Raw genomic sequence first — 26,228 nt, forward strand, 5'->3', positions numbered from 1 at the left:
AACGTCATTGCGGAGTAAATTGTTGCACAGGCAGCATGACTGCTGCTTCTTGACCGTAAGGACAACGCATGCACTTGGCCCTTTGCAGTCTCTGACTGCGGCGACTACACCTGATCGCATGCCCCAGTCGCCGGGGCCATCCAAGCCGCGAGCGGCCTCTCTGCCCGAGAAGCGATATCGCTCATCGAATACCGGGATGCTTAATAAGGTGTGTTTTATTGGTGCTTCGCACGGAACAGCTGCCCTGTACGTATACAAGTTGATTTGTTTGCAACTAACTGCTTAAGGTCAGCAAAACAAGAAGCAAGCAATTCACGATTTGTTACTGCGGTGTGACGATCTTCATGAAATGACTAGACTATCGTGCATCAGAGAAGAGGATACAGCTGATATCGTTTCTTTGAAAGACCCTTTGCAAGACTGCACTAAATAGTCACAAAGTAATTGCCAATATAATGAGCATATATGCTATCTTTGAAGTTTATAGCTCCTACTCTTACGTTCTTGGCTTCGCAAAACTTTTGAGCGCATTGTAGTTGCGCCAATATATGACAACTGCAGGTAAATTCATAAGAATGTTCCAGGCTATTAGCTTCCTTATGAAAGTATGCAAATAAGCTATCACCTCGCTAGAGAGTGAACCCCACAGCGGGCGCATGACTGATTAGTGTCAAATGTTATGCCATCCACTGTTCTAGCTGACGTGAAGTATAACAACAAACTGTTGAGATGTAAATTATCTTTATACAGGCAGCCCCTAAAACAAATACTTGAATTCTCTTTCTTTATTATTTCTTTCGACATTTATTAAATCTTAAAACACAGAATTTTCCACTTCAGCAGGGTTAGCAGAACGTCTGATATTTAAACCTACACATTAAGCTATTTGCGTAAATATTTTGTGATGTCTCTCACTTTTGAAGGGTCCTTGTCATAGATGTGTCATAGGAGTCGTCTAAAAACAAAACATAACACTGAAAAAATTCGTATCGAAAGAAGATTGATCCTAAAAAAAGCGCAGTGGAAGCCGTTGAAAATGGGTCTAAACTATTGTGCGCTTGCACTTTGTCTCATTACTCGCTGTTTGCTTGTGTGTTTTCGCAGATTGGTGTGACACCTCTTGTCACGCCTACTAAGCCCATCGTAATCAAGCACACGGGTATGTAGTAATTACGCCGCAAGCTGCCTGCAACATGCGCCGATAGAGTGCAGCATATGTACTGACGCGTCTGCCTTTGCTTTCAGTGGCAGCTGAGACTGGTAACGAGAATGAGACGGTGTGTATAGATCCCCGTTCTTCGCTTGCTTCTCAGTTCTGTGCTTTCTGCTTGCGGTCCTGATTTCACAAGGCTGACTGCTTTGTATGCGCAGGACTTGCAGGACTCCGTGCTTGAAGTGATCCAACACTGATCGGGAGCTGTGGTGCTCGGAGTTGTGGGGTGTGGGACTGAGTTGTGGGACGGCTTTTTCGGACGGCCAACTAAATGATGAAAAAGACCGTGCGTTGATGTTTATTCACCTACAAATAAACGCGTGTTGTGTCTTGCGTGAGAGTACAGACGATGTACTGAAAGCTGAGGTATGTGTATGCATTCCCATATAAACAAGCACAGAGAGAACCAAACGACTCTACTTGGCGAGCATTTGCCGAGTGAATTGGGACAGGTGACAAGCCTACAGCAGTGAGGTCATTAAAGGGTGAAGAAAATAAAGGTGTTAGCTTAAACTATCTAAAAATGCCTCCGTCACCTCAAACAGCGCAGTCAGGGAGGTCGTGCGCACATCCTAGCTTGGACAGAAGCCTGCAAAGACAGGAGCGCGTTCAAAGGCCAAAGGCCCTGGGCCTATATCGCGGGTTCCATCAGCTATAAACCGCCCCGAACGAATTACGCGTCTGTTGCAATTTATTTAATGCTTGTAAGCGCTAACTACGACGAGGTACAACAGGAATGTTTTGCTTGCTGTCCACGTCTGAGTCCTAGCTGTCATCACAGCAGCGACACATCATCATTTAGCAACACGTTAAGAATATTCTATGTTGTTTCACGCAGCGAGTCGGTTTATTCACGTGCAAATTTTTTTACACCATCTCAAGGTGCAAGGTAAGTATCATATCTTGAGCCAATGAACATCTTGCATAGACGCTGTCATGGTGGTCTGTGTACAGTCTGTGCAGAGGAGGAAGAGGATGAAAAACTTTTATTATAGCTAGTCTTCCATCGTCATCATCTTCATAATTATTATCATCATCATCATCGTCGTCTTCCTGAGTGGAGCCCTCAATGCAGGGCTCTATCCTAGTCGAAGTCAAGAGGAAGAAATGGGCTTGGACAGGGCATGTGATGCGAAGGCAAGATAACCGCCGATCCTTAAGAGTAACGGTGTGAACTCCAAGAGAAGGCAACCGTAGCAGGGTGCGGCAGAAGGTTAGATGGGCAGATGAGATTAAGAAGTTAGTTACTTGAAGTAGTTACTTGAAGGGATGGCACGTTAGCTGTCTTGCAGCGGGTTAACTCCTCCGTGACGTAAGATATTAAGGGGTGAAAGGGGGGCCGATATGTAAAAATACTCGTAACAGTAACTGTCGCTCATTTCTCTCGAATTAAGCTGGTCTTCGCAGTGAGCGCGTTATACACCACGCGTGCTGACTACTGCACCCGGCACTTCGCAGATGGAGTGCCTGCGGTCGGTGCTGACCATCGCCAGCGAGGTCATCGAGCGCGACGCCCCCCATCGCATGGAGACCCTGGTTCGGCGGCTGCGGGAGGCTTTCCTCCTGCTCCACCTTTCGGCTCAGGCGCGCAACATGCTGCTCGAACTGACTGAGCTGCGCGCCTCCAGATGGCAGTTCAACCTCACCCAGCAGCTGTACTGGTTCCCTTATACGCAAGCTTCGAGCACCGCAAGCGAGCCGCCGATTCCGCCAAGGTGTCGACCATGACGACCAGTCGCCTCTTTCTGTATTCGGGAATATATCTGGCTGCACCGCAGCTTGCTTTTGGCGTTCTGGAGCGTTGGGGACACTTTCTAGGGAGTCGAAGCTGGATGAGTCAGAGCACACACGATGATGCTCTAACTCACAATGATTAATTGTTGCTTTCAAGGCCGAAGGTCATCAGTTTATTCGCATATGCCTTCCAGTGTGAGTGGCGACACCAAGGGTTCCTGAGCATCGGCAGGGACATCCCCGCAGGGGGATGATTGTGGGCAGTGCGTTACCACGGACCCGAGCACCCGTGCTTAGCCGTGCGTGGCATCGCCATGTCCGGGGTAATAAGAATCCTGGTGGTTGAGCCGATGCCGAGTGTTTGGACCTTTAAGGCCCCCGGCGGAGGCAACACATCACTTTTGCCCCAGCTTCCTGTAGACGGCACCTCCGGCCTGGCCCGACCGGGGGAGATCGACAGTCGCCTTTTCCTGTCCTTCCCCTCCGTCTTTCACTTTCCTATCTTTCTCACAAGTTTCCTGTCTACCCCTATCTTCTTAGTTTTTTCCATTTTCCTGGCTGCTAGCGCTAACCTTCTGTGGTTGACAGACCTGTCTCTCGCCATATTTGGTTATAGTAGTTGTCTACAGCTGGCATAGGTAAGATTTTTGTAGCGATAGCTTGTGTTTTGTGCAAGTCTTGTGCAAGTGCAAAATTTATTTTCCACATTTTTCGAAGTCGCTGGGCGATGTGAAGTTGTTGTTCAGATATTCAAACAGCTTCTTGAGGGATTTCAGCCTCGAGTAAGCACTCATGCCGCATTTGTTTTCTGGGTCATCCAATTCGACGTCGAATACGGCGATGCCATACTTGACCGATGTGTGGTCTTTCTTGCCTTGGCAGAACTGGTCGGTGGAAAAAAGGCAGACACAAGGCGAATATTAATTTTCAATACATGAAATGCCGTTAAATTAATCCCTCACAGCAGCCTCCAGAGTACTTTATTTATAAAAAGGTCCTGTTTCCTACATCTCATAACCTCCACATGATGGTTAACATTTGCACGCATATATTCATTGAAGTTCCCCTTAAATAGACGGTCAAAGGCGCGAATCATCTAGGCGCTCATGCAGGGGCAAGTTTGCATAGGGCCAGCACCCACACTGCACTAAACAAGAAGGCGCAGTCCACAGGTACAGTGATGCAGCTTAAAACATACACACCTAGAAAGACTGCATGAACCATGAGTGGCACTATCAAAGTATAAACTTGCGGGTGGGCTAGGCGTGCGTCCTGAAGGTTACAGGTGCAATGTAGCGTTTTCATAAGCACGTTCAGGCTCCAACATTGCGTTTTTGCTGGCATGGTAAGCATTTTCACTTTATTTTTTCTCTCCACCCGGAAGCGCCAAACTTCGGACACGTTTTTTGCATAATAATAATGGTGCCTAATTACCTATGGTGCCTATGGTGCTTAATTACCTACGTGTCATAAGTCCGCTTTCTTCACATACGCCTCAAGACAATTTCTCGGAGGCAATTGTCGGGCATCACGCCAGAATATTTACCTGCGTATAAACTTCGGAGTGAAACTAGCTAATCTGAAAATGCCACATACTCATGACCTCTGGCGTACATTCCAACGAGCTGCGAATATATGCCACAAAGCTGCGTCGGATTAAATTTCAGTGTTGCGTCTAGCCGCGAGATGTCCTCAGTGTCGAAGCTTCCCCACATTACCATAACTTATGTATTCTGGGCATCGGTACTTCCCGGCCAACTTCTACAGCATTCAAATCAATCAGCAAGCGAACAAACATTTCTGTCACGACATACTACGGCAATGCAAGGCGCGGTGGCGCTTCCGACCTGGCTTGTTCGCGAGTTGGTATCGGTGATTGCCACCGACGCTATCTCGGGCGCACTTCAAGAGCTTACAGGTGCCATCGTTTCGCGCGATTATCCTGATGTACAAGGCAGAGAGATTTCCGAAATAGTCTTAGCGCATAAAAAAATCCGGTAAAAGTGCTGTATTGAAAAAAAACAGCAGGGACACTTAACATCCGCCTTAAGGATATTGGTAATTCTCTACATTCATAGATCCCTGGTAGTCCTCATACCACTCCTGGAACAGTGGCGCTGTAGTAAAGCCATGTACCACTGCCCTGCAATGGCAGGTGCTGCCACCGGCGGGCCTTGTGCGAACTGCCATCTGCCACGGTGGACTGTTTTCTCACAATCGAGTGGGCAGAATGTGATGATGCCGCAAGGTCACGTGACCAAAGTGGCCCGCCTGCCTCCTGCGTTGCTTCTAAGAGGATTTTTCGCCGATTTCTCGCTCCCCGTCAACGATGATGACCTTGACGCCTATGACGCCGACCCCAGATTTTAAGCGACACGAGTTGCTTAACCCTATTACGTTAAAACATGATTTAGAGCTAAATACTTCCCGATGCAATATGCGACCAGAACATGATGCTTATCTTCATTTTCCCTATGTGATTATGTAAATGTATATGATTATGTAAAGACAAGCGCCACAGAGGGTTGCCATCACTCACGATAAATATTATTCAGTTGAGAGGAGAGGATTTGTGCCTTTTTGGAATTGACCCCATTATACATCCCCAGTCCTCAGTTCTACTTGCAGCGAGCGCTGGAGAAATTCCAAAAAGCAAGCTGGATTAATCCGCGAGTTAAAACTGGCTGCATATATGTAGTGCGAAAGCACAGTACAAGAAAATGTATTCAAGGGCCGGGAGCAAGTCTTTCCTTTAAAAAATTGAGAGTGGAAGAATATTCCAAAGTTGCAGATGTCATAGAGACCTAGCATGTCTGGCAACTTCTGTGGACAGCTGCCTTGATGGCATAGCCCTCCATCATTAATTCACAGTTGACAACGCTAACTAAGAAAGTGTGGAAGAAATTTCACGCTATTTTTCGCCGTGGTTAATGAACAGGCGTGCAGTGCCAGTCTAGAGTGGAAGCGTTTAAAAGAACCTCGCCTACCGGTACACCGCTTTGCTGCCTCCATTAAGGTCACCAATAGAAGCAATACCAAGCTAGAAGAACACGTGACAGAGACGCCACTCACCTTCATTGCCATCGAGCGAGAGTCGTCGAAGGCAATGAATTTCTTTTCCTTTGCGCTCGAGTAGAAAGGCGCCACCGGATTTCTGTCGGAGAAACCGAACTCGTAGTTGCTGTTCTTGCAGTACTGCATAGCGGGAGGGGGTAAGAGCAACAGAAGAATGAGCTGAAATAGTTCAGCAGGGATCACCTCTTACTCTGATCAACCGATCGATCGATCGATCAATCAATCAATCAATCAATCAATCAATCAATCAATCAATCAATCAATCAATCAATCAATCAATCAATCAATCAATCAATCAATCGATCAATCGATGAGTGAATCAATGAATGAACTAATGAATGAATGAATCAATCAATCGATCGATAAATGAATTATTGAATGAACGAACGAATGAATGAATCAATTAATAAATCAATCAACAAATAAATAAATTCTTTGCTGGGTAAAAAATTATCTGCGCTTTAACCACGGCTGAACCTGATTGCAGATCGAAAGCTGTGGTGTATCGGGCAAGGAAACGCGGCTTGGCTTCTGTATACAGACGCCAAGCCTCAACATTATAACGTTGAGTGCGTTCCGTACTCTGGATGATAGGCAGCGTGGCCACCCTGCCACCCTGGCAGGTGGCGGTTAAATTAATGGTTCATTGCGAGAGTTTGGTCACCCAGTGAACGCTGAGGCCTATTCTACCGCCGTCTACCTGCGAATCGAAGGTTAAAGGTCAAGCGGTGCGACACCATGGTAAACCCCATATGGCGAGGCCTATAGCCACACTTGACCTCTGTCTCACTTGGAGGTCTACCGGCAACGCACGGTGAAACAGCTTTACCTGGCGTAGTGAAGCTTTCGCTTCAAAAAAGTACACGTCGTAAAGTGGTAGCATCGGAGATCGAAGAGTGACGATCGGACCTTAACGGAATGGGTAAGAAGTAGATGTAGAAAAGCGTCGACTAGGAGCCACCAAGGTCGCGGCAAACGCTAATGCTTTCGCATTTCTCCAATGCACCCTCTGCAGCGCTTGTAGCGTCTATTCCTCCTGTGTTCTTCGCCCATTTGCGCTGAATATTGTTTTCAACGTGAATTACATCCAGAGACAGGACTGGCGCCTTCTAAGAACTGCAACTCATTAACTACCAACTATGAACTCAGTTGGTAGTTGACGCCAGACTTGTATCTGTGCGTTTGTCCTCGTGTCTTCGCGTTCGCAATTGTGCAAGAGCTAACAGCACGACCAGTCTAAAGCCGCTGCGGAAGAAATGAGCAAAATCGAACGCATAGAGTCGCGCCGTTTGGATGTATTACGCACAACTGTCTCTATGGTTTTGAAGGTGCTTCGTTCACGCTGCGGAAATTGAAGCCTATTAGTTTTTTAAATCAACACGAAGGGATGCGAGAATGGTTGGTTATCTTTTTATTACGTTTGTTTCAAGCGCAGGATAACAAACACGAAAAGCGTCGGCCAAGCTATGCACTGCGCATGCATGCCCAGACTTGCGCTTCTAGCGCAGTCTTCGTATCACTTCATCGAGCCGCGCCTGGGGCAGAAAGAAAACAAAACAAAACAAAACAAAAAAGTCTGGTCGCAAGAAGAAACGCGACGACGCGCTGTCTGCTCATGGAAGCAGCGGCGCAGTGACGCAGTTGTATCGCTGAGAAGTGCGTCGGCGCCCACCGCCATTGAAAAGGCCTGTAGTCGACATTAATGCGCATGCGCTAGTGCTGACTCAGGGGTAAAAAATGCGACTGACGGAGACCACCAGTCATTCTTCGTTGGTGCTAGCTGAGAGAGCGTGTTTTCGGTGCGGTACATGCGGCAGTGCTGCTGGACATGCGTCTGTGCGCGTTGCCCGCGGGTTGCTGTCGTTTTCACGTGTTCACCAGAGACGCATGGATGCCGTTGCGCTCGAGGCCTACCGACGACTGCCGAGGAACACGCCTCTCCGAGCCAGGCCGTCGGCATCGAAGGTGAGTGCGGGGCAAGGCCTCGCGGCGAGGGCGACGTGTGTCCGTGAAACCTGTTAGACAAAATTTAAGCTTCACTCGCGCTGTTCCCGTGAGCATTGAGTGATAACCAGCAAGTAACACGCAGCGCGTAGAGGTTTCATGACCTGTCGCCATCGGGTTTCTTGTTCGTGACGCAAGCGTGGCGAGCTAGGATTCAGCTTCAGGCTTAGCTCACAATTGGCAGGCCAGCTTTAGGTATTGAGCCAGCGACGAAACTTCGCATGCAGGGTGTTTCGCCGAAGACTGTGCACAGTTTTTGAAAGTGGGCAGTTTGAGTTAGAAGAGCGCCTTCTTCCGCTTAGTACTGTCGGCGGTGCAGTGCGTCAGGGCACAGCTCAGCGTTCTAACTAGCACGCTGGTTAAGTAATACTGAATAGTTTACTTTTTACTATTGCTTTTGGGCTCCTTGATTGTTGAGGGGCGTGTGGCCCACCGTGAGTGGTATCCATGTCGGTTTTGGAATTTTGGGGGCGTGGTTTTCCTCGGCGCTGTGGCCTAACAAACATTGGCTACATCACGCCAAAGTACACTACATGTGCGAGAAGCTTGCAGGCAAAGCAACCTCTCCACTACATGCAACTCATTCAAGTAGCCTAAATTTGTTGGGCCACAGCGCCGAGGGTGGCCGCGTTTTCGAAATTCTGGAAACTCTTCGGGATGTTGCTTACGGTGGGCTGCACGTCCGTCGGTGAAGGGTGGTTTAACTGTGACAGTTGGAAGGTTGACTATTCAGTGCTGCTTAACCGGCATGTTAGTTAGTCCGCCTTCGCAGCATTGTGATGTAGTACTACGCCCCTTGCAGTGCTATGCCGAAAGGGTCGCTCTTCAACCTCAAAAAGCCTATTTTTGGGAACTGTGCGGGGTCTTGGGTGACCCCGGTATGCTAAGCTTTGCTCGCTGCCTCAACGGGGTTTAGATATGCGAGCTCGCTGTCGTTTGTGTCACGTAACAAAAACTCGTTCCGAACGCCGTTGCGACCAAGCCACCATGTCGTGCAGCCGAACGCCCAGGCGCGCACATTCTTTTGAGACATGTGGTTTGTGGCCGTGCACGGCGCTCGGAAATCCTCGCCAGCCTCGTCCAGCAACTCCGAAGAACGGACGCTGCCTGCGGTCTGCGGCACATCGTGTTTCCGCCGCAGCCAAGGTCTGTTCGGCTTTCTTACTTGTTTCAGCCCCGCGGCACGAGGCTTCAGTCGCGCCAACTTTGCCCACCACGGTGAGTATGTGAAACTACGACGATATGCTTGCGTGTATGTCATCCCCCCCATTTTTTTCTTTGCAGATGTGCTCAGTCCAGCATTCTCATGCTTGATGCAACGTCACTGGTGCATTCGGCCCGCGATGACATCTGGCCCGATATGGCAGTTGCGGTTCGTGGAAGATGCCTTCCGTGCACCCTCTGCCTCTTGTCACGAACGCTGCACTGTCGGGTGCTTCGACTGCACTGCATCGCAGCGTCCAGTTTTCAGCGTTTTCAATAAGCAGGACCACGACTTATCGAAACGAGAAGACTGGCACGGCTGCAGATGAAAGCGGTTCCCCGAAAGTCTGTATCAACACCAGGAGCCGCTGAAGGGGGCCGAGGATGTAGTTCAGTCGAAGTTCGCGTGGATTAAGCCACGTTTGTTTCCGACAGTGCAGCCAGTGTACAGTGTGACCCTCGGAGCACTTTGAAACGCTCACGACGTCCATGGTTGCAAGAAGAGGGCTTGATCGGTCTGGTTGGTTTCTGTGTTCTCTTCCATCCCGTCTGTTCGCGCTGCTCGGTCGTTTTCATCTGCGGCTCCATTTGGCGAAGTTTCCTTTTTGTCTTTGCAGATATGGCGGCTCAGGGTCTCCCTTGGATGACTACAGCACAGACCCGACTCGGGAAGTCCGAGCTCGGGTCTGTGGCCCCGGTCCGGCCTCCGTGCACGACGCAAGGCGTTCCCCTCCTGCCCCGCCCGTATTTGCAGCTCTCTTGACACCAGGAGTAGAGCGGTGAGTGCAAGTGAATGGAAGCTCGCATGGCATACGGCAGTTCTGCTCCCGACAGTACGGAAAGTGTGCAGCGGGTCCGTCGGAGACTTCTATAGCATACGCCCGACATCCATGCTTTTACCTTGTCTTTGCAGATACGCCGAAAGTACGAGCTCGGATCTCTGGCCCTGTCCGGTAGTCCACGCAGGATATTCAATTCCTGCCTCACGTATGCCTCCTCCCTCCACAAGACGTTTATCTAATTACAAGTTTGTTATGGCTCTACAACAGTTGATGGCCCACATAACCCTTGGTCTGTTTGCCCATCGTTCAATATAAATTATTTTCGGAATTGTCTCCATCCTGCTTAGTCGCATGGCTGCCAGTCCCCCATGTTAAGCTAATGTCACCCAATTCAGCTGCAGGTAGTGTCCCTTTCGTATGGCCGCACACTCCAGAGTACATCACTGCACTTCACCACATTCGCACATTTCGTGCATGTATTGCACGTACACTGGAGTCATTGTCAGATTTCACACAGCAAGCATTCATTTTGTGTTGGTAATAATCTCGATGTCTGCGAATACTTTTCTTCAAGCAAACATCTCGGCATCATTACGGGCTAAAGGCCTTTCCATATTTTTCATCTATTTTGCCTTCCATAGCTGTTCGTCGACGTCTCGTCGAATGCCCAGATGTTTGGAGTTACTTCACAAATTACAATTTCAGCCAAATCGCTCATTCTCTAATTTATTTCCAACTATATTTTACCCGTGCCTGTGCAATTCAAAAACAGACCTTCTCATCAGTGCAGTCATTCCTGATCACCTGTATATGCTAATGAACAACTTTTGCATACTTTCAAGAGGGCCTCTTGACCAGGCAAGGTGGACGTCAGTCCGGATCTTTTGCGGTGTGCAAGGTTGCTTTCTTTTTTAACATACTTTCGGCTCTATTTGTCTACTTCGCTTGTTTCCTTTCCTTGTTGCCTTACGTATTTCAACTCACGTTCGTATCTCAGCCTTTCAGTGTCCTTCCTTCTATCATGAGTTATTTTAACCATCCTTGCGCACTATGAAAAGAGAAAGCAATGTAACTTGTGGAACGTGCTCGGAAGAGAAAGGCGAAGCGATGATTGTGAAAGTAAAGAACTGACATGTCACAACGACGTGGCACATGAACTCATTATGACTTGCTCAGAGTAACATTCTAATCGCCGGTGGTGCAACACGGAAAACAGGATTCACCTCCTTCCCGAGGCCTGCCGACTGGGCGTGGACACCAACGGTCTCCTTCCGTCAACACGATGAGGGCCCCTAGTCGGCGCCACTGGGACATCGACGCGGTGACCTGCTGTCCCCCGAACCATCGTCGCCGCTTTGTGAGGGCTCATGCGTGCGAGCTCCCAGCTGCTATAACGACGTGGTGTAAAGAGCTGCTGCCTTCAGCGGTCCCTGTTAATGGCCATCATCGACGGGAGGCGGCGCATCGAGGCCTCGATAGTCCGAGTAAGCAAACTGCTCGCAAACCTTGGTTTTCTGTGAGGCCAAATTTATTAGCTATTAAGAGGACTCGCAGTCTGATTTGTTTGCGTTGTAGGTGCGAGCTTTGCTTGCCAGCTCTGCGTTGTATAAAATGTGTCGTTTGCAACCGCATTGTTTCATTTTTACATGTTTTATCCTTTTTTTTTCAGATAGCTGCAGTGCCTTCGTCTCCTCGAGGCGCGCCCCTCCTTGAAACCAGCGTTTGAGTATCGCATCCTCAACTTCAGCGTGCTCTTGCCATGAACTGCATACATCGTCTTCGCTGCGCCATTCAGTATGTCCGTCGGGCAACGTACTCCACCGCCTTCATCTCCCATCGCACTTGACTCCGGAAAAGAAAAAAAAACAACTCCTGTGCCTTCGAATGTTGTCTCTTTCGCAAGGATTGCCAATAAATAATTTGCACAGCAGTTTCTTACTTGTCGCCACTCGAGTGCTCGCCGGCGCCAGCCGGCTTGAGCGCCTTGAAGTGGTCGTGACTATCGCGCTTCTCAGTGCTTCCCGCAATGAGAAAGAAAACGAAAAGGAGTGCGCTTCAGGATAGTTCCCTCGTTTAGAGCCTTCATTCTCGCGTTTGCGGTCTCAGCGTTATGCGTTATAACGCAAACCCTGTGGCTCCGCAGCCACGCTGTCACGTGGTTGGTCACGTGGTGCGGAGCAGCTGTCGGTGCGCGGCACCGTGGCTGATCACGTGGTTTGTCACATGACCAAGTTCCACTCGGTCAGCTGTAGCTATCGCGTCACTCCAGGTTTAACCAGAGCTAAACCACCGCCAATGTTTTGGAAGAGAGAAAACTTTAATGAAACACCAGTCAGTGAACGCCAGCTGAAGTTTAATCAGCGCTGACACGTTACTCTGCTTTTTGGATTTCGTTTTGGGAGATACCAAGGAACAGTGAAGGGGGCCGGAAATAGATAATGCGTGGAGAAGTCGCGTTGGACTGTTGCGCGATATGTAACAATACGCGGACACAAATTCTTGCATTAAAATTCGTAAAGTTGGCCGAATGTAAAACGGCAAAGCTTTTAAAGTGACATCAAAGAAACTGATTTGTAGAATATTTCCAGCTTTGTTGTTTTCAGCGTTAGAAGAATGGTAGTCGCTGGTTCTCGCATCTCTCGCAGTTTAAAGCAAGCAAAAGTGCAGCTTGCGGTATTTTTCATTTACTTGTTGTAACAGAGTTTTCGTCCTCACCAGAGTGATGACGGACTCTCTTACACCTCGGAAAAATGAAAAAAAAAAGGCCTCGTTGCTCTTAGCAGGACGTCAAGTGAAAGTCAACCTGATCATCAGCCAACCGCAGTTGCATAAAAAGATCGTTCAAGCTGCCATCTTGGCTTCACTGATGCACCGCTTATAGGTACAAAACCGCTACTAGATATCATGCTTGAGCATAGGATGCCCAAATGAGCCAAGAAAGTGATAACAGTTTATGCTTATATATGACAGAGCCGCTAAAGAAAATGCCCAAACTGTTCTTCCGAATCCATTGACCATTAGAACCTGAACGCCGTCCCTTAGTGAGCGTAAAACGAATACCACTTTTTTTTCATTAAATACCTTAATAAATAACATGTTTCGTATTCGAGAGGTTGTATCTCCGTAAGACTAGCTGGGAGTGTCATAGCGAGATCCTGTTATTGTGACTGCTCTGTCAGCATGAATTAGGCCTTATGCGCTTTACACTATCCCCAGTTTGAATGCCTAAAAGAACTAGTAATTGTTACGATATTGCGTAGCCTTATTATCGATGGTAAGTATATGTAAGGACTCCGGAGTTTGTTCAGTGTAATGAGCCAATATGTGGAAAGTGTGGAACCAGGTTTCCTTTTCTTTTTCTTTCGTCGGAGTTGCATTTTCCTGCACCTTCGTCCAGGTGAAAATAGTCTTGTTGAATTTTTGCTGCAGAGCTCATTTCCCATCCTCATTTACTGCATCGTCCGGAAGAAGAAAATTGTCACAAACAAGGTGCCTTTCCAAAGCAAAAGTATTGCAACTACTTGGGAGTTTAAAATCAGACGAGTAGCACTGAGTTCTTTGCAGAATGCTTCGAGTCGTGCGGGTTAGTTTTGCACATCCACATTCATTTCGTGATCCGTAAACCTTCGAGCATCTAAGCAGAATGCTTTACTTTTTTCATGGCGAGAGCTCTACTCCTTGGGGTACAACTTCTGATTTCGATGTGGATGAGACGATGACCTTCAATGCCTCACAAGGTCAAACCGAGCTTAACTGCGTTGTGGTATGGCCCAAGTTATGGTAGTATGACCACGTGATGATATCACTATGGCATAGGGTACCTGACCTTCACCCTTGGCCTTGACATTTGTTTTGAGACAGTGGGCGCCACATCGGCGATGACCTTCAATGCCTCACAAGTTATAGCCGAACTTAACTAGTTTTTTGGTATGGCTCAAGCTAAGGTATTATTACCACGTGAACATACGACTATCGCCATTGGTACCCGACCTTGACCTTTGATCTTGACGGCGCCTGACCTTTGACCTTGACTCTTAACCTTGAGATTTTATTTGAGACAGTGGAGACAGTGCTTAAAAAAGCTTTCACTCGTATGACTAGGTTCAAGCCACGTTAAACTCAAGCCGCTTTTTTGTTCACTCATTCAGCGTCAAAAATCGAGCTGAGAGGAAGCACCCACGTGGACGACATCGTGAAGAAATTTGAGGCCGCTGTGGAGGTCACCCAAGACAGCGCGACACAGGGCAGCCTGCCTGCAGAAGAGGTGCGTTCGAGACAGCGACTGCGCTTCTCGCTCCCGGAACAACTACTCCAGGAGGCCCAGAAAGACTCTACGCACGACTTCTACTTCTCGGCCAGATCCTGGAACGACGACGGACTGTCTTCGCCACCCTCCAACGTGGCGAGGGTTACTTTCGACCGCCCCTCGCACAACTCGCCGAGAGCCGGCGGGACCCCGTGGTGGGTGATCTTCCTCAGCACTCTGGCCGTTATCCTTGTGGTAGGCGGACTCGTCGCGGCGGCGTTTTGGGTCGTGAAGCGGCGTAGGAATAACGGCGGTATGCTAGGTGGAGGCCAGTATTAGGCGAGGTGAGAGAATAGCGTTGATTCTGGACTCCTTCCTCAAGAGTTCAACCTCCAGAACCTCAACCGGTGAGCTTAAAAGGTAGAGAGGACAACTGGTGAGATGACCTTGTTTCGTGGCAAATCAAATCTCACAACACGTTAATTTATCAGTTCTACATTAGAGTACGCTACAAGCGCAGTATTAGAGGTCATTAGGCGCTGTTGCTGATGGAACCAGTCATTCTCTGTCCTGTCGCCGGGCGAGGGGAACTGTCGAGAATAGCTGAGTATTTCGATCAGCTCACACAACACATTCCCTCTTTTCCTTCCTCTCTTCAAAGTATAGAAAGTATCTTCAAACCCGGAGTTTTTGACTAATAACGATTGAATTTCTGCCTTTGGGTTTTGTGGGCCGTAACCAGCGCTGAGAAAAAAGCTGGCTTACTTGAGCAACAGGTAAGGACAGGTTGAACTCCGTTCATTGAACTGTTAAACAAAATCGCCAAGCTACCAATTTTTCCTGTCTGTGATCAACTTTATTGCTGCTGAGTGACGAGCAATAAACCTGCTTTTGTTTTGTAAGCTGTCTGGCTTTTGACCTTTTGTTATTTTGACCAGAGACCAAAAGCTGCTTGTTACCACATCGCCCGCATACGTCAATGCTTTTATAGGCCGTGTGCTGTATGCCTATTCCTCAGTAATACTTTCTACTGGGCGAATTGGTTCATATCGCTACTGTAAGGGCGTGTAACGCGACAGAAAAAGCATGGGACGGACAAGGCCATGTCCGTGTCGTCTCTGTTCCTTATGTTTTCTGTCGCCCTGCATGCGTGTTGTGTTGCGTTGGGTTTTATGGTGTATATGCAGCTAAGGCCATCATGCACCAAGCTCAAGGTATCGAATAAGTTTCCTGTAGAATGTTTACAAATATGAAATATTATAAATGGTGTAGATGGCCTAAATGATATTACTGTCCAGAAATAACAGAGGAGAAGAAATTTGGAAATGACTAATTGTGAAAGCCTTAAAGAAGGACAGGCAGCCTCAGCGGCTATCCTTGGCTGGGGAAGGATGCTGAGGCTCCCAACCAATAAAATAAAAATCTCAGCCTTCTTCTCAGAAATGTGAAAGTGGCTGAGGTGTATAATGTAGTAAAGGGAGCCAGTGGTTAAAAATTTAGTTTTTCGAGTCCGCCTGCTCTTTTTAAAAGCTAAAAAGAGGAGGTATTTAACAATGGCATTATCATCTGAGCGCAATGTTGGATGAAAAGGAATGTATTCATTATAAAATGGAGTAAAGTACTTCTTTCTTAGTTTTTTCTGGTTTCACACAAGAGAATAAATAAAATGTGGTTAACCGCAAGTTCATCTCCCGATTCTTCGCAAACAGGTTTGTCTTGTTTTTTTTTAGCACTACAGCCAGGGGAAAACGCTGGAAAAAAAACCTTAACCCTAACACCCAACTCAACAACACACGATATACAGTCGCTTTCTATTTCGTTTTTCTTCTTTCTTTTGATTTTGCCCATGGAACCAAAGCATGTCAGGGGCATTACGAAAGCTCATGATGGTAGGCGTTATGTTTAGGGACTAAAACACTGAACGGCAGAGCCAAACCGACAACACACAATATACAGTTTCTCTTGTTTCTTTTGCTTTTGCCCATGGAAGCAACCTATGTCAGTTCCTTCGGCGATAGAGACGCTGAATCATCGCTGACACAAGTTGTTGTTTGCCTCATAAAATGGCACATACCCACAAGGGGGATTGGCCACAACCAGGCGGTGGCTACCCCTATTGCAAATTGCATGCGGCGAACATGGGATGATCTAAAAAATTTGGGCAGCTCAGTTTTCGTGACAGAGGTGATTGAGGGTGGTAAGGGGGGTCTGACATGCTTAAATTTATGCAAGAGAGTGATTACTAGAAAGAAGGAAAACGTGTAGGGTGATCAAGAAGGGAATGCCCAAAATAAAGCGTAAAAGGGGCATTACGAAAGCTTATGATGGTAGGCGTTTTGTTTCGGGAAGAAAATATTGAACAGCAGAGCAAAAATTCCCATAATATTCCCATTCAAGCGCAAGTATACGTACATCGAGGGTAATGAAGAAAGTGCTGAAGACAACGAAGAACTCCGTCGCGTGCTGCAGTGGTCTACGGCCAAAAGAAATCTACGCAGCCTTCCCGGGAGGATTTTACAGTGGCGAAGATGTGGACGGTGCGGCTGGGAGGCGTGCCGGAAGGCGCATACTACACGGCTGTCTCCATTAATGGCAAGATCTACTCGTTCGACCCAGACCGCGAGGACGTGGACCGCACCACACGCGAGTCCGTCGACGTCTACGTATTCGACCCTGCGACCTGCCAGTGGAACCAGCTGCAGACGCAGTCCCTTCCGGACGGGAGCCCCTGGCATAATAACTACAGCCGCACGGTGGTCGCCTACGGAGACTGCGCCTACCTCTGGAGCAGCCGGGATTATATCGAAGTGGGTAGCGTAGTTTACCGCTTCGACACCAGAACGATGGCATGGAGTCTTCTGGAAGTGTCTGGCCAATGGCCAGAATTGCGGTTCGGCCAAACTGCATGCTTGGTGGGCAGCCGAGTCTACCTCTATGGTGGATGGCCGGTGGATGACCCACCCACGCCGCAGATAGATTTCCTCGACCTGAAGACATTGCGCTGGCATACTGTGCCAACCAGGGGCGAGCTTCCGGAGAACACCGTGTACCATTCGGCGTCCGCCATTGGGGACCGTATGTACGTGTGGGGCGGAGCCATTGTGCTCTCTGGCCGAGGCACAGGCTACAGCAGCTCTCTGGTGTATCTGGACACGTCCACCTCGACATGGGTGCGGCCCCGCGTCGATGGCTTTCTCCCCGAAGGGCGCGAAGATCACGCCACCTTCGTCTACAACGGAGAGCTGTATGTATTTGGAGGTTTGGACTTCGACCGGGACCGATACTTTGACATCATCCACAAGTACAACCCTGAGAGGTCCTCCTGGAGCGTAGTGACGCCGAAGCGGTCAGGCCCGTCGGCCAGGCGGTTCCCGGGCTGCTGCGTGATTGACAATTTGCTTTTCGTCTTCGGTGGTCGAGGATTGAAATCCTACGCAACGGTCGAGCAGTGGATGCAGTCCAGTGCAGAGGAGACTTCTGAACTATGCGAAGAGGCGCTGACGGATATGCACGTACTAGACTTTTGTCCGACTTTGAAGACTATGTGCCTGATGGCTGTCATAGACGCACGCGTGCATGTCGGCCACCTGCCGCCTGCCATTAAAAAAGAGGTCAGCGCACTCACAAGCTACAGCAGCACTTCACCCCCATCTCAGCCTGCAGGCTCAAGCTGCGCACCAGACTGACTGGACTCTTTCGATGTGGCCATAGACTGTGGGGACGGTAATCTACGTGACCGCTGGGGCGACGCTACAGCAAGAAAAAAATTGCTTTCGAGTAATCTGCCCCCTGCTTCGTACAATGCTTGCACACAAATGCGCGAATGTTCATGTGTCAATGCAGTTCGAATCCAAGTTTGCTTGCTATTATACCTCCGGAGAATAAATGAGAAACGGCTTCTTAAACTAAGGCATCTCTCTATTAAAGTTTACTTCATATCAGGCATTTTTTAGACCATTTCACTAACACAACTCTACCTTTGAGTATGAAGGAAGCAACCAGTGTAGAAACCCCACAAGTATTTCATCAATTTTTTGTCGCCGTAAAATCTTCTGGAAATCACGCCTAGCTTGACTTTAGCGACTGGAGCGGTTAGGGAATCATAGCGGATTTGAGCCTTGAGCCAGGATGAATTTTCAAACATTTGAGAAAATGGTGTCACTCTTCATTGCAGCCTTATGACATTATCTCCGGCATACAGCCTACGTGCTACACACGTTTATGTGTTAAACGTTTATGTTGTGCCAACTCTCTGCAAGTGCATTCACTTGCGTAGTCAACATAACCCAATATAACCGGTCGTACGCATGACAGTTATTTGCATAAATGAACATAATTGCGATGTGACTTTGGCGAGCTTACCCATTCTGCGTGTGATTATTGGCACTACGAACATTCTTCGTTCCAAAACTACTGTCATTGTTTTACTCACAGCCATTGTTGAAGCTCATGCAGGCAGTGAATGTCGCCACCTCTTTCTTATGCGCTTAACCTGGCTGCTATCACAAATGGTGGATGGAATGTTCTGCTTTCGAAAAGAAGGTTGTGACATACCCGGAAATTCTTGAAAAATTTATTTTCAACGGGAAATTATTTATGAACGTGACGCAATTTTTCTTATATCGTAAAATAACGCTACAACAATCAATTTATCCTCCGATGACACCTCGGCAGGCTAGAATATTTTTGCTATCCTCAGAAGCATACCGAATTGATTATATGTGACAGTATTAACTAATCAGTACGAGCGATACTCAAATTTTAGAAGCAATTTTTTTCTGCACAAAAACAATAAAAATTGCCAAAATATTCCGAAAACTTTGAATTAGAAACAGTAGCCATAAAAAAAGGAATCCATTTTATTCAGTCTAAAAGTGGCCGTCAAAAACTTCAAATCTTTATCGGTAGCTTGTCGGAAGCTAAAGCCAGAAGAGAATCCGAGCAACACTAACCCTATTTTTCGCACAGTCAAAAGAAAACTGCAAAGTCTCCAGCGATACCAAATATTTTTAATTTACTTCAAGGGGCACAGGGGAAGTACTGGCAGTGAAACAACAGCTTCTCTTGCGAAGAAAGCGGAAGATACTGGAGAGGAGGAAAAGCTGCCGACAACTACACAATTTATAAGAAAGCAACTGAAAATGGAACTTGCACATAAATGAAATAACATCTGGCACAACGAAGGAAAGAATACCTTTGCATTTCAGTGGGTTAAGAGCACTAAGCAAATGCCAGGAACATTTCCTACAAATCACCACCGGTCAAAAGCCATCACAGGACACGGGCAATTTGCATTTTTCTTCCAGCGAGTCAAAATTAGTGGGGAGCGCAGTTGCCGTTGTGATGCTGAAGTACAAGGAGTTGATAATTACGCGCAGAATTGCGTCTTAACGGAGTACGAAAGCGAAATATTGACAGGAAAGCTTGGAAAAAACACACAAAGAGAAAACCTGAGATAATAAAAGATCAAAAGCTGGTTAAAATGTTACAGGACGTGGTAAAAAATATAGTGGAGAAATCATACGAAAAACAGCAGTCTGCGTTGACCGCCACTGTCACTCCTGTGGCAGCAAGGCTGAGGGCTAGCGTGCTTCCATGGTGGCAACATAGCAACAAAAAAAAACAATCAGTTAACAAAACACAATCCGCAGACACCTGCCACACCACATTTGAATACACATTTGAAGACAAGACCGAGAGACCACATATTGGCACAGAAGGAGGGGCAAGAATCTACAAATAAAAAAAAACACTCAGGAAGCTTCGGAGCTCTAAGGATTTCCTATAGTGTAGGCAGCAAACAGTGACAATTAACGGGGATCTACCTGATATTTAGCAAATTTACTTGCGGAAAAGACATTGCGTGAATCAACGATGACTTCGGCAGCCGAAGAGTAATAACAAGAAGGAAGACAGAAGAAGAAAAACATGACATGACAGGACGCGCGTGGGGAGTCTAGAGAGAAGGCGTGCTTTAACTGTCTTCGCTGGTTCCAGCTCCTGAACATTTTTCTGTTTTCAACATTATTAAAATTGTTTCTTTTATCGTCTTGGCACTATGCCTTTTTCTTTTGTTTTTAATTAGATTTTCATCAGCCGCGATGCATTAGTGTTGCGGGCGAGGTATTCTTTTATCGACATCAACCTAAAGTACGTATTCTGATGAAGCTGTCTCGTCTTAAACGAGGGAGAGAGAGAAAGGAATTTTAATGAGGTGGAAGGAGGAAAGGTCGGCCGTTGGTGACATGACCCTGGCCTGCTGCTTCACACCCGGGAGAGGGGAAAGGGAGGAAAGTTAAACCGGGAATGAAGGTTGATATTGGCATAATACCATGAGTTTCATGGGTGATGTCCACACACGCACTGGCTGGCACTCGCATCGCGGTGAGTAGACGCACGTGAAATTCATGTCTTGAACACACGTATATGCCGAGGGAAGAGCAGCCTGCTCTCAAGACCGACTACAGCGCGGACTTCGCCGCAGGGACAGCTTTCATGGAATTGTGTTCAGGATTGCCTTAGGGAAGCAATTTTTTTTGAGCTTTCCGTACTCAACTGCGGCAGCCCGAGTCCGAATATAGTGCGAGACGCGCATTTGTGTCGCCGGAAAAAATTATAAATAAGAATAGCAAAGATTGAATATATTCATATTCACTTTTCCCTAATTTACCAGTTTTCACAACAAGCGTCAACACAGTCATTTTTATGTCGTGTTTGGAGCAGCCGAATGAAAGCGCGCTAGACGCCAGCGTTGGCATCCAGACAGCTCCCGCAGGTCTTAACCGGTACATGTCAAATCTCTCTCTCTTTCTCAGTACGTTCCAGCCTGCTGCTTACGAGAATTTTCAGACGAAACAAAACATCGTTTCTTGAATACCTCGTGCCTTTGTAAACACTTGGCATCCCAGGCACATTTGGCGTTTCCGCAGAAGTTGACGTTTCTGGGACAAACGGTGGTCTGTAGCGGAGTGAGCTGCAGAACATTGTTGCGTGCACCCCAGAGGCATCGTCATCCTTTTGGTGGGTGACGCGGCATTCTCGAAAAAAGCCTTGCCTCTATGCCAGCATTGCACTAGCACATCTCATCCTGGTCTCCACCACTTGGCAAAGTATAGATGGCTTTTTATTACTGTTTGGCAACGTGGGTGAACACAATTTTACAAAAAGGCGCCATGAAGGGGAACAGAAGAAATGAGAAAAAAAAAAGGGAGACAAACACGTTGGCGCCGAAACACCTGGCAGCTAATTTCTTTTTGCGCAGAATAAATCACTACGGCCAAGCGAAGGACACAGAAAAAGCTGAAGGGAAACACGATACTCACCAGAAAACAATGTACAGTCACTTTATATCTTATTGTGGTGTCCTCCATGACGGCCTAAAGAAGTGAGTCGAGACTCGGAAATACCCGCCGCGGTGGCTCAGTGGTTAGGGCGCTCGACTACTGATCCGGAGTTCCCGGGTTCGAACCCGACCGCGGCGGCTGAGTTTTTATGGAGGAAAAACGCTAAGGCGCCCGTGTGCTGTGCGATGTCAGTGCATGTTTAAGATCCCCAGGTGGTCGAAATTATTCCGGAGCCCTCCACTACGGCACCTCTTTCTTCCTTCCTTCTTTCACTCCCTTCTTTATCCCTTCCCTTACGGCGCGGTTCAGGTGTCCAACGATATATGAGACAGATACTGCGCCATTTCCTTTCCCCCAAAACCAATTATTATTATTATCAAAACGTCACGAATGACAATTTATTCATGTTTTTTGGGAAAGGAAATCGGTCTCATATATCTTTCGACACCTAAACCGCGCCCCAAAGGAAGGGATAAACGAGGGAGTGAAAGAAGAAAGGAAGAAAGAGGGTGCCGTAGTGGAGGGCTCCGGAATAATTTTGACCACCTGGGGATCTTTAACGTGCACTGACATCGCACAGCACACGGGCGCCTTAGCGTTTTGCCTCCATAAAAACGCAGCCGCCGCGGTCTGGTTCGAACCCGGGTACTCCGGATCAATAGCCGAGAACTCTAACCACTGAGCCACCGCTGCGGGTAAATTCATGGCGGGATGGGTTTTTACATAGAAAGATCACGTGACAATTCAAAGTACAGATGCACATAGACAAGGCAAAGTCCAATCCAAGTAGAACCAAACTTAAACTGAAACCCAGGACACAACATACTCCCTCCCTTCGGGGAAAAGCAAACTTTGGTGAAAGATTGTAATGGAACAGGAAATTTTGAATACGAAGGCAAAGAAATACAACATGAACAAATATCTGAACACACAAATTAGCTTACTCTATGTAAGCTTCGAATCCGAAAACTAATTTTCATGCCTCATCCCGAAAGAACAATGAATGAACACTTCACTCTTCATCGAAAACGAATATTTCATACTTCATTAAACCAATTATTATCTCAAATATACCAAATATATCTTCTACCCTTTTTTCTTAGAAATAATGAGAGGTCTTCAATGAATGGCAAGCTTAAATACTCAATAAGGCTCAACAAATGCTGCTAGGGCACCGTCACTAGTAATGTCAGACACTGGAGCTCACGTGATATCATTAAGGTTTGGATTAATTGTCTATTCCCTGAGCGTCCCCAAGCAATCTGCTGACGGGCGTCCCCATGAGCAGGGAATCTTTCATCCCAACAAAATGATATCTTATAAAATGCTCCGTGTTCTTGCGGTCTTTATGAGGTTACATTGAACATCGGCTAGCTTTATTTGGCCGGAAGAAACATCCTACATGAAAGAAAAATAAAGATCACATGATCATAGAACATCGGCGAGCTTTACTCAACTGGAATATACACACATGAAAATCGGCCAATTCTACTATACCAGAAATAAGCATAGAAAAGTACAGCAAGACACCTTCTATAGCAGTCATACGACTGTGATTGAAATGATAATATTAATAGTTGGTTTTCGGGGAAAGGAAATGGCGCAGTATCTGTCTCATATATCGTTGGACACCTGAACCACGCCCTAAGGGAAGGGATAAATGAGGGAGTGAAAGAAGAAATGAAGAAAGAGGTGCCGCAGTGGAGGGCTCTGGGATAATTTCGACCACCTGGGGATCTTTAACGTGCACTGACATCTTCGCGTTTTTCCTCCATAAAAACGCAGCCGCCGCGGTCGGGTTCGAACCCGGGAACTCCGGATCAGTAGCCGAGCGCTCTAACCACTGAGCCACCGCGGCGGGTGAGTGATTGAAATGATCGTACTCATTTCAGAGCTGTTGAGCATTATTTTCATCGCGTTAGAATGTCACTTAGAAGAATGTTCTTAATGGGAAATGCAACCTCAAAACATTATACTGAATAATCTTGAGAATACAATGAAAGAAATATTAGAAATATCGAAACATGTCACATCATAACATCAGTAGAATATTATACACTGATATATACCACAGAAATATCATATTCACTTCCCATACAATAACTACTGGGAAGAAGGAATGGCACACGAAAAAAAAAATGACATTGAAATACATGTGAAACACCCGGATGCATTTCAATAGGAAAATTATATTTATATTACTCAAGAATTGAAATCTCAATGTAATGCCCCTTCTTGGCCAAGAGAGAAGAATGCAAGATAACTTATTGGGACACATAGTCCTTAAACCATTATGGCTTGCGAGTGTTCCTTCTTGGTCGCTCCTGTGTCAAACTGGATTCTTGAGGAGACATCCTCAGTCCAGCTTCTGATGGCTGCCGTCGACGTAGGTTTCCAGGCGGAACAGCTGGGGCTGGCCCACTTGCATCAGGCAGCACTGAACACTGGGCACGCAAGACAGGAGGCACATCTTGCCTGCCTACAGATAAATCACGTGGACACCGAGCACTTGTGGCAGAAGGCACATCACACCCGTTCACACGTAAATCACTCGCATCACTGTGGAGGTGGGACGACATGGATTGTCCAGCTTGTTTCCGTGTAGAACTGGTGAAGCAAGTTCTTGCTTCTGAAGACTGAGGTACTGATGATGCATCAGGAGGCTGCCGAGGCAACACTGGGCCCGCCCAGCATTGATCGTGTGCATACCTTTTAGAATCGTACGGGAACAGTAGCTGAAATAAACCAAAATATTTATCCTCTTCCCGATTCAGTTGTCTCGGTACCTTTGCCAGCTTGGAAGCATTCCATAGATTGCCACCAGTTAGGCGGTATGATGCTGGAACATGTTGTTGAATGACAATCCCGTGGTGCGGAGAAACGTCTGTCTCCTTTGAACTGAATGAGGGGTTTACGAACATTGACAAAGTCCCCTGGCTGAATTCTGGGTGTTCGTGATCCAAGTTTGTTACCTGTGTATTCTTTAATCGTCATCTGTTTCTTCTCCATTCTTTTTTCTCAAATCTTGAATAGCTAGATATGGATTCTCAGCAAACAATGAGGGAAATGAAGGAAATACCACAATAGCCAGCTTTTACGATGGCATCTGCCATGAAAAAGAATTCCTGGTGCGACCGCTGCTGTGGATGAGGTGTAGAACTATATGTGCCAAAATACTGCGCAATTCTGGTTTTAAAAGGCCCACGTTCCAACGATGATAGCTGAACAAAATACTTGAAAGTTCTGTTAAATCTTTCGATTTGTCCGTTGGCCTGTGGTTGATATATCGAAGAATGAGTTAACTTGATAGCCCTGTTACTCAGAATTTGCTTAAATTCCTTCGACATGAAGTGAGGGCCTTGATCGGATACTATCTCTTCTCGATAGCCTTTATGGGCAAAAACGTAGAGTAATAAATCTGTAATATCTGTAGTGGTAGCATTATCTGCCATCTTCGCCTGCGGCCATTTAGAAAAATAGTCAACTAAACTGATGGCATAGCGACAACGTCGAGACACTCGCACAAACGGGCCGATTATGTCGATTGCCAACTTTTGCCAAGGCTTATCTGGAAAAGGATCAGGGTGCGAAGGTGGCACAGATGTTTCCGCCGTTTTTACGTCATGAACGGTAGTAGTTGGAGTGATCTCTTCCTCCGACGCGTATGCCGCAGCTGGAATGTAATTTTCATGTGACGCATACTCTTGCACTTCTCTCACAGAAGCTCGACGACGATTGCAGACTGACTGAAAATGTCCAACTCGTCCACAATAAAAACGAGTCCTTCTTTACACAGGACACGTAGGTGGCGACGCTATGTGACGATTCGGTCCACATCTGTAGCAGTAGAAATGCGCCATGTTATGTGTTGCGCGTCTGTGCGCGCTTATTGACGGAACCCTGTCGAAAAGTTGCGGTCGTTCGGAACGTTGCTGCTGAAGTTGCGTGTACTCGTAGACGGTGTTACGATGCCTTATTCCTCCGGACGTCTTGAAGAACGGGCGTCTTGAAACGGAGGCAAGGTTTCTTGACGTCGGGGACGAGCTTGATGGAAATACGAAACTTCTCCTTGAATTTGCGGAGGAACTTGTGGCAACGATGGCGTTGCTTGGCGCTGTGAACGAACTTGATGCAATGAGCACGTTGCTTCTTGTATTGGTGCTGCGGCTTCTTGAGCGTCGCGAGCAGTTTGCTCATACCGCAAAGCAATATTCGAAGCTGTGGCGGAGGAGATATCGGATCCTTCTAACAAAAGGCGTTCGCGAACACGTAGCGATGAGACGCCAGTCACGAACCTGCCTCTCATTGCCTCATCTGGGGACGCAAAACTGGACGCGTTCGCCAGATCCCGGAGTGCGGCTATGTATTCTGTGACCGACTCATCTGGCTGCTGCACGCGGTTGTAGAATTGACGTCGTTCAAATGTGTCAACACAGAAGACTCTTGGGCAAGTAATGTCACTGCAGTCTGATACACATCTGGCGCAGTGTCTCCCATCTCTGTGGACGCTGACGCTGGAAGCGACGCAATATCCGGTTGCGTCATAGTACGTTCAAAATAAATTCTGCGCCCTTCGTTCCCTAAATTGTATATCAACAACAATTTCTTGCTTTCAGGTGATGCTGAAG

At 47.2% G+C, this 26,228-nt stretch overlaps 1 protein-coding gene and 1 long non-coding RNA gene across 3 annotated transcripts in view; both read left to right on the top strand.

Annotated features, from left to right (window-relative positions):
- Positions 1-26,228, top strand: part of LOC144108830 (uncharacterized) — a 74,753-nt gene that overhangs the window by 4,688 nt on the left and 43,837 nt on the right. Inside the window, exons 3-6 of one of the 2 annotated variants that reach the window (XM_077642015.1) lie at positions 89-208; positions 1,105-1,159; positions 1,246-1,277; positions 1,372-1,473. In XM_077642015.1, the coding sequence (XP_077498141.1) occupies positions 89-208; positions 1,105-1,159; positions 1,246-1,277; positions 1,372-1,410 (246 nt within the window). In that variant the 3' untranslated portion in view covers positions 1,411-1,473. Of the gene's footprint in view, positions 1-88; positions 209-1,104; positions 1,160-1,245; positions 1,278-1,371; positions 1,474-26,228 lie in introns of those variants that run through there. The other variant, XM_077642014.1, reaches the window with a different exon arrangement.
- On the top strand, positions 9,549-11,488 carry LOC144106985 (uncharacterized). Its single transcript, XR_013309176.1, has 3 exons — positions 9,549-9,749; positions 9,847-10,008; positions 10,143-11,488. It is a non-coding gene; the product is annotated as an uncharacterized LOC144106985 (long non-coding RNA).

Source organism: Amblyomma americanum, chromosome 10 (assembly GCF_052857255.1).
Source record: "Amblyomma americanum isolate KBUSLIRL-KWMA chromosome 10, ASM5285725v1, whole genome shotgun sequence".
Taxonomy (NCBI): Eukaryota; Metazoa; Arthropoda; class Arachnida; order Ixodida; family Ixodidae; genus Amblyomma; species Amblyomma americanum.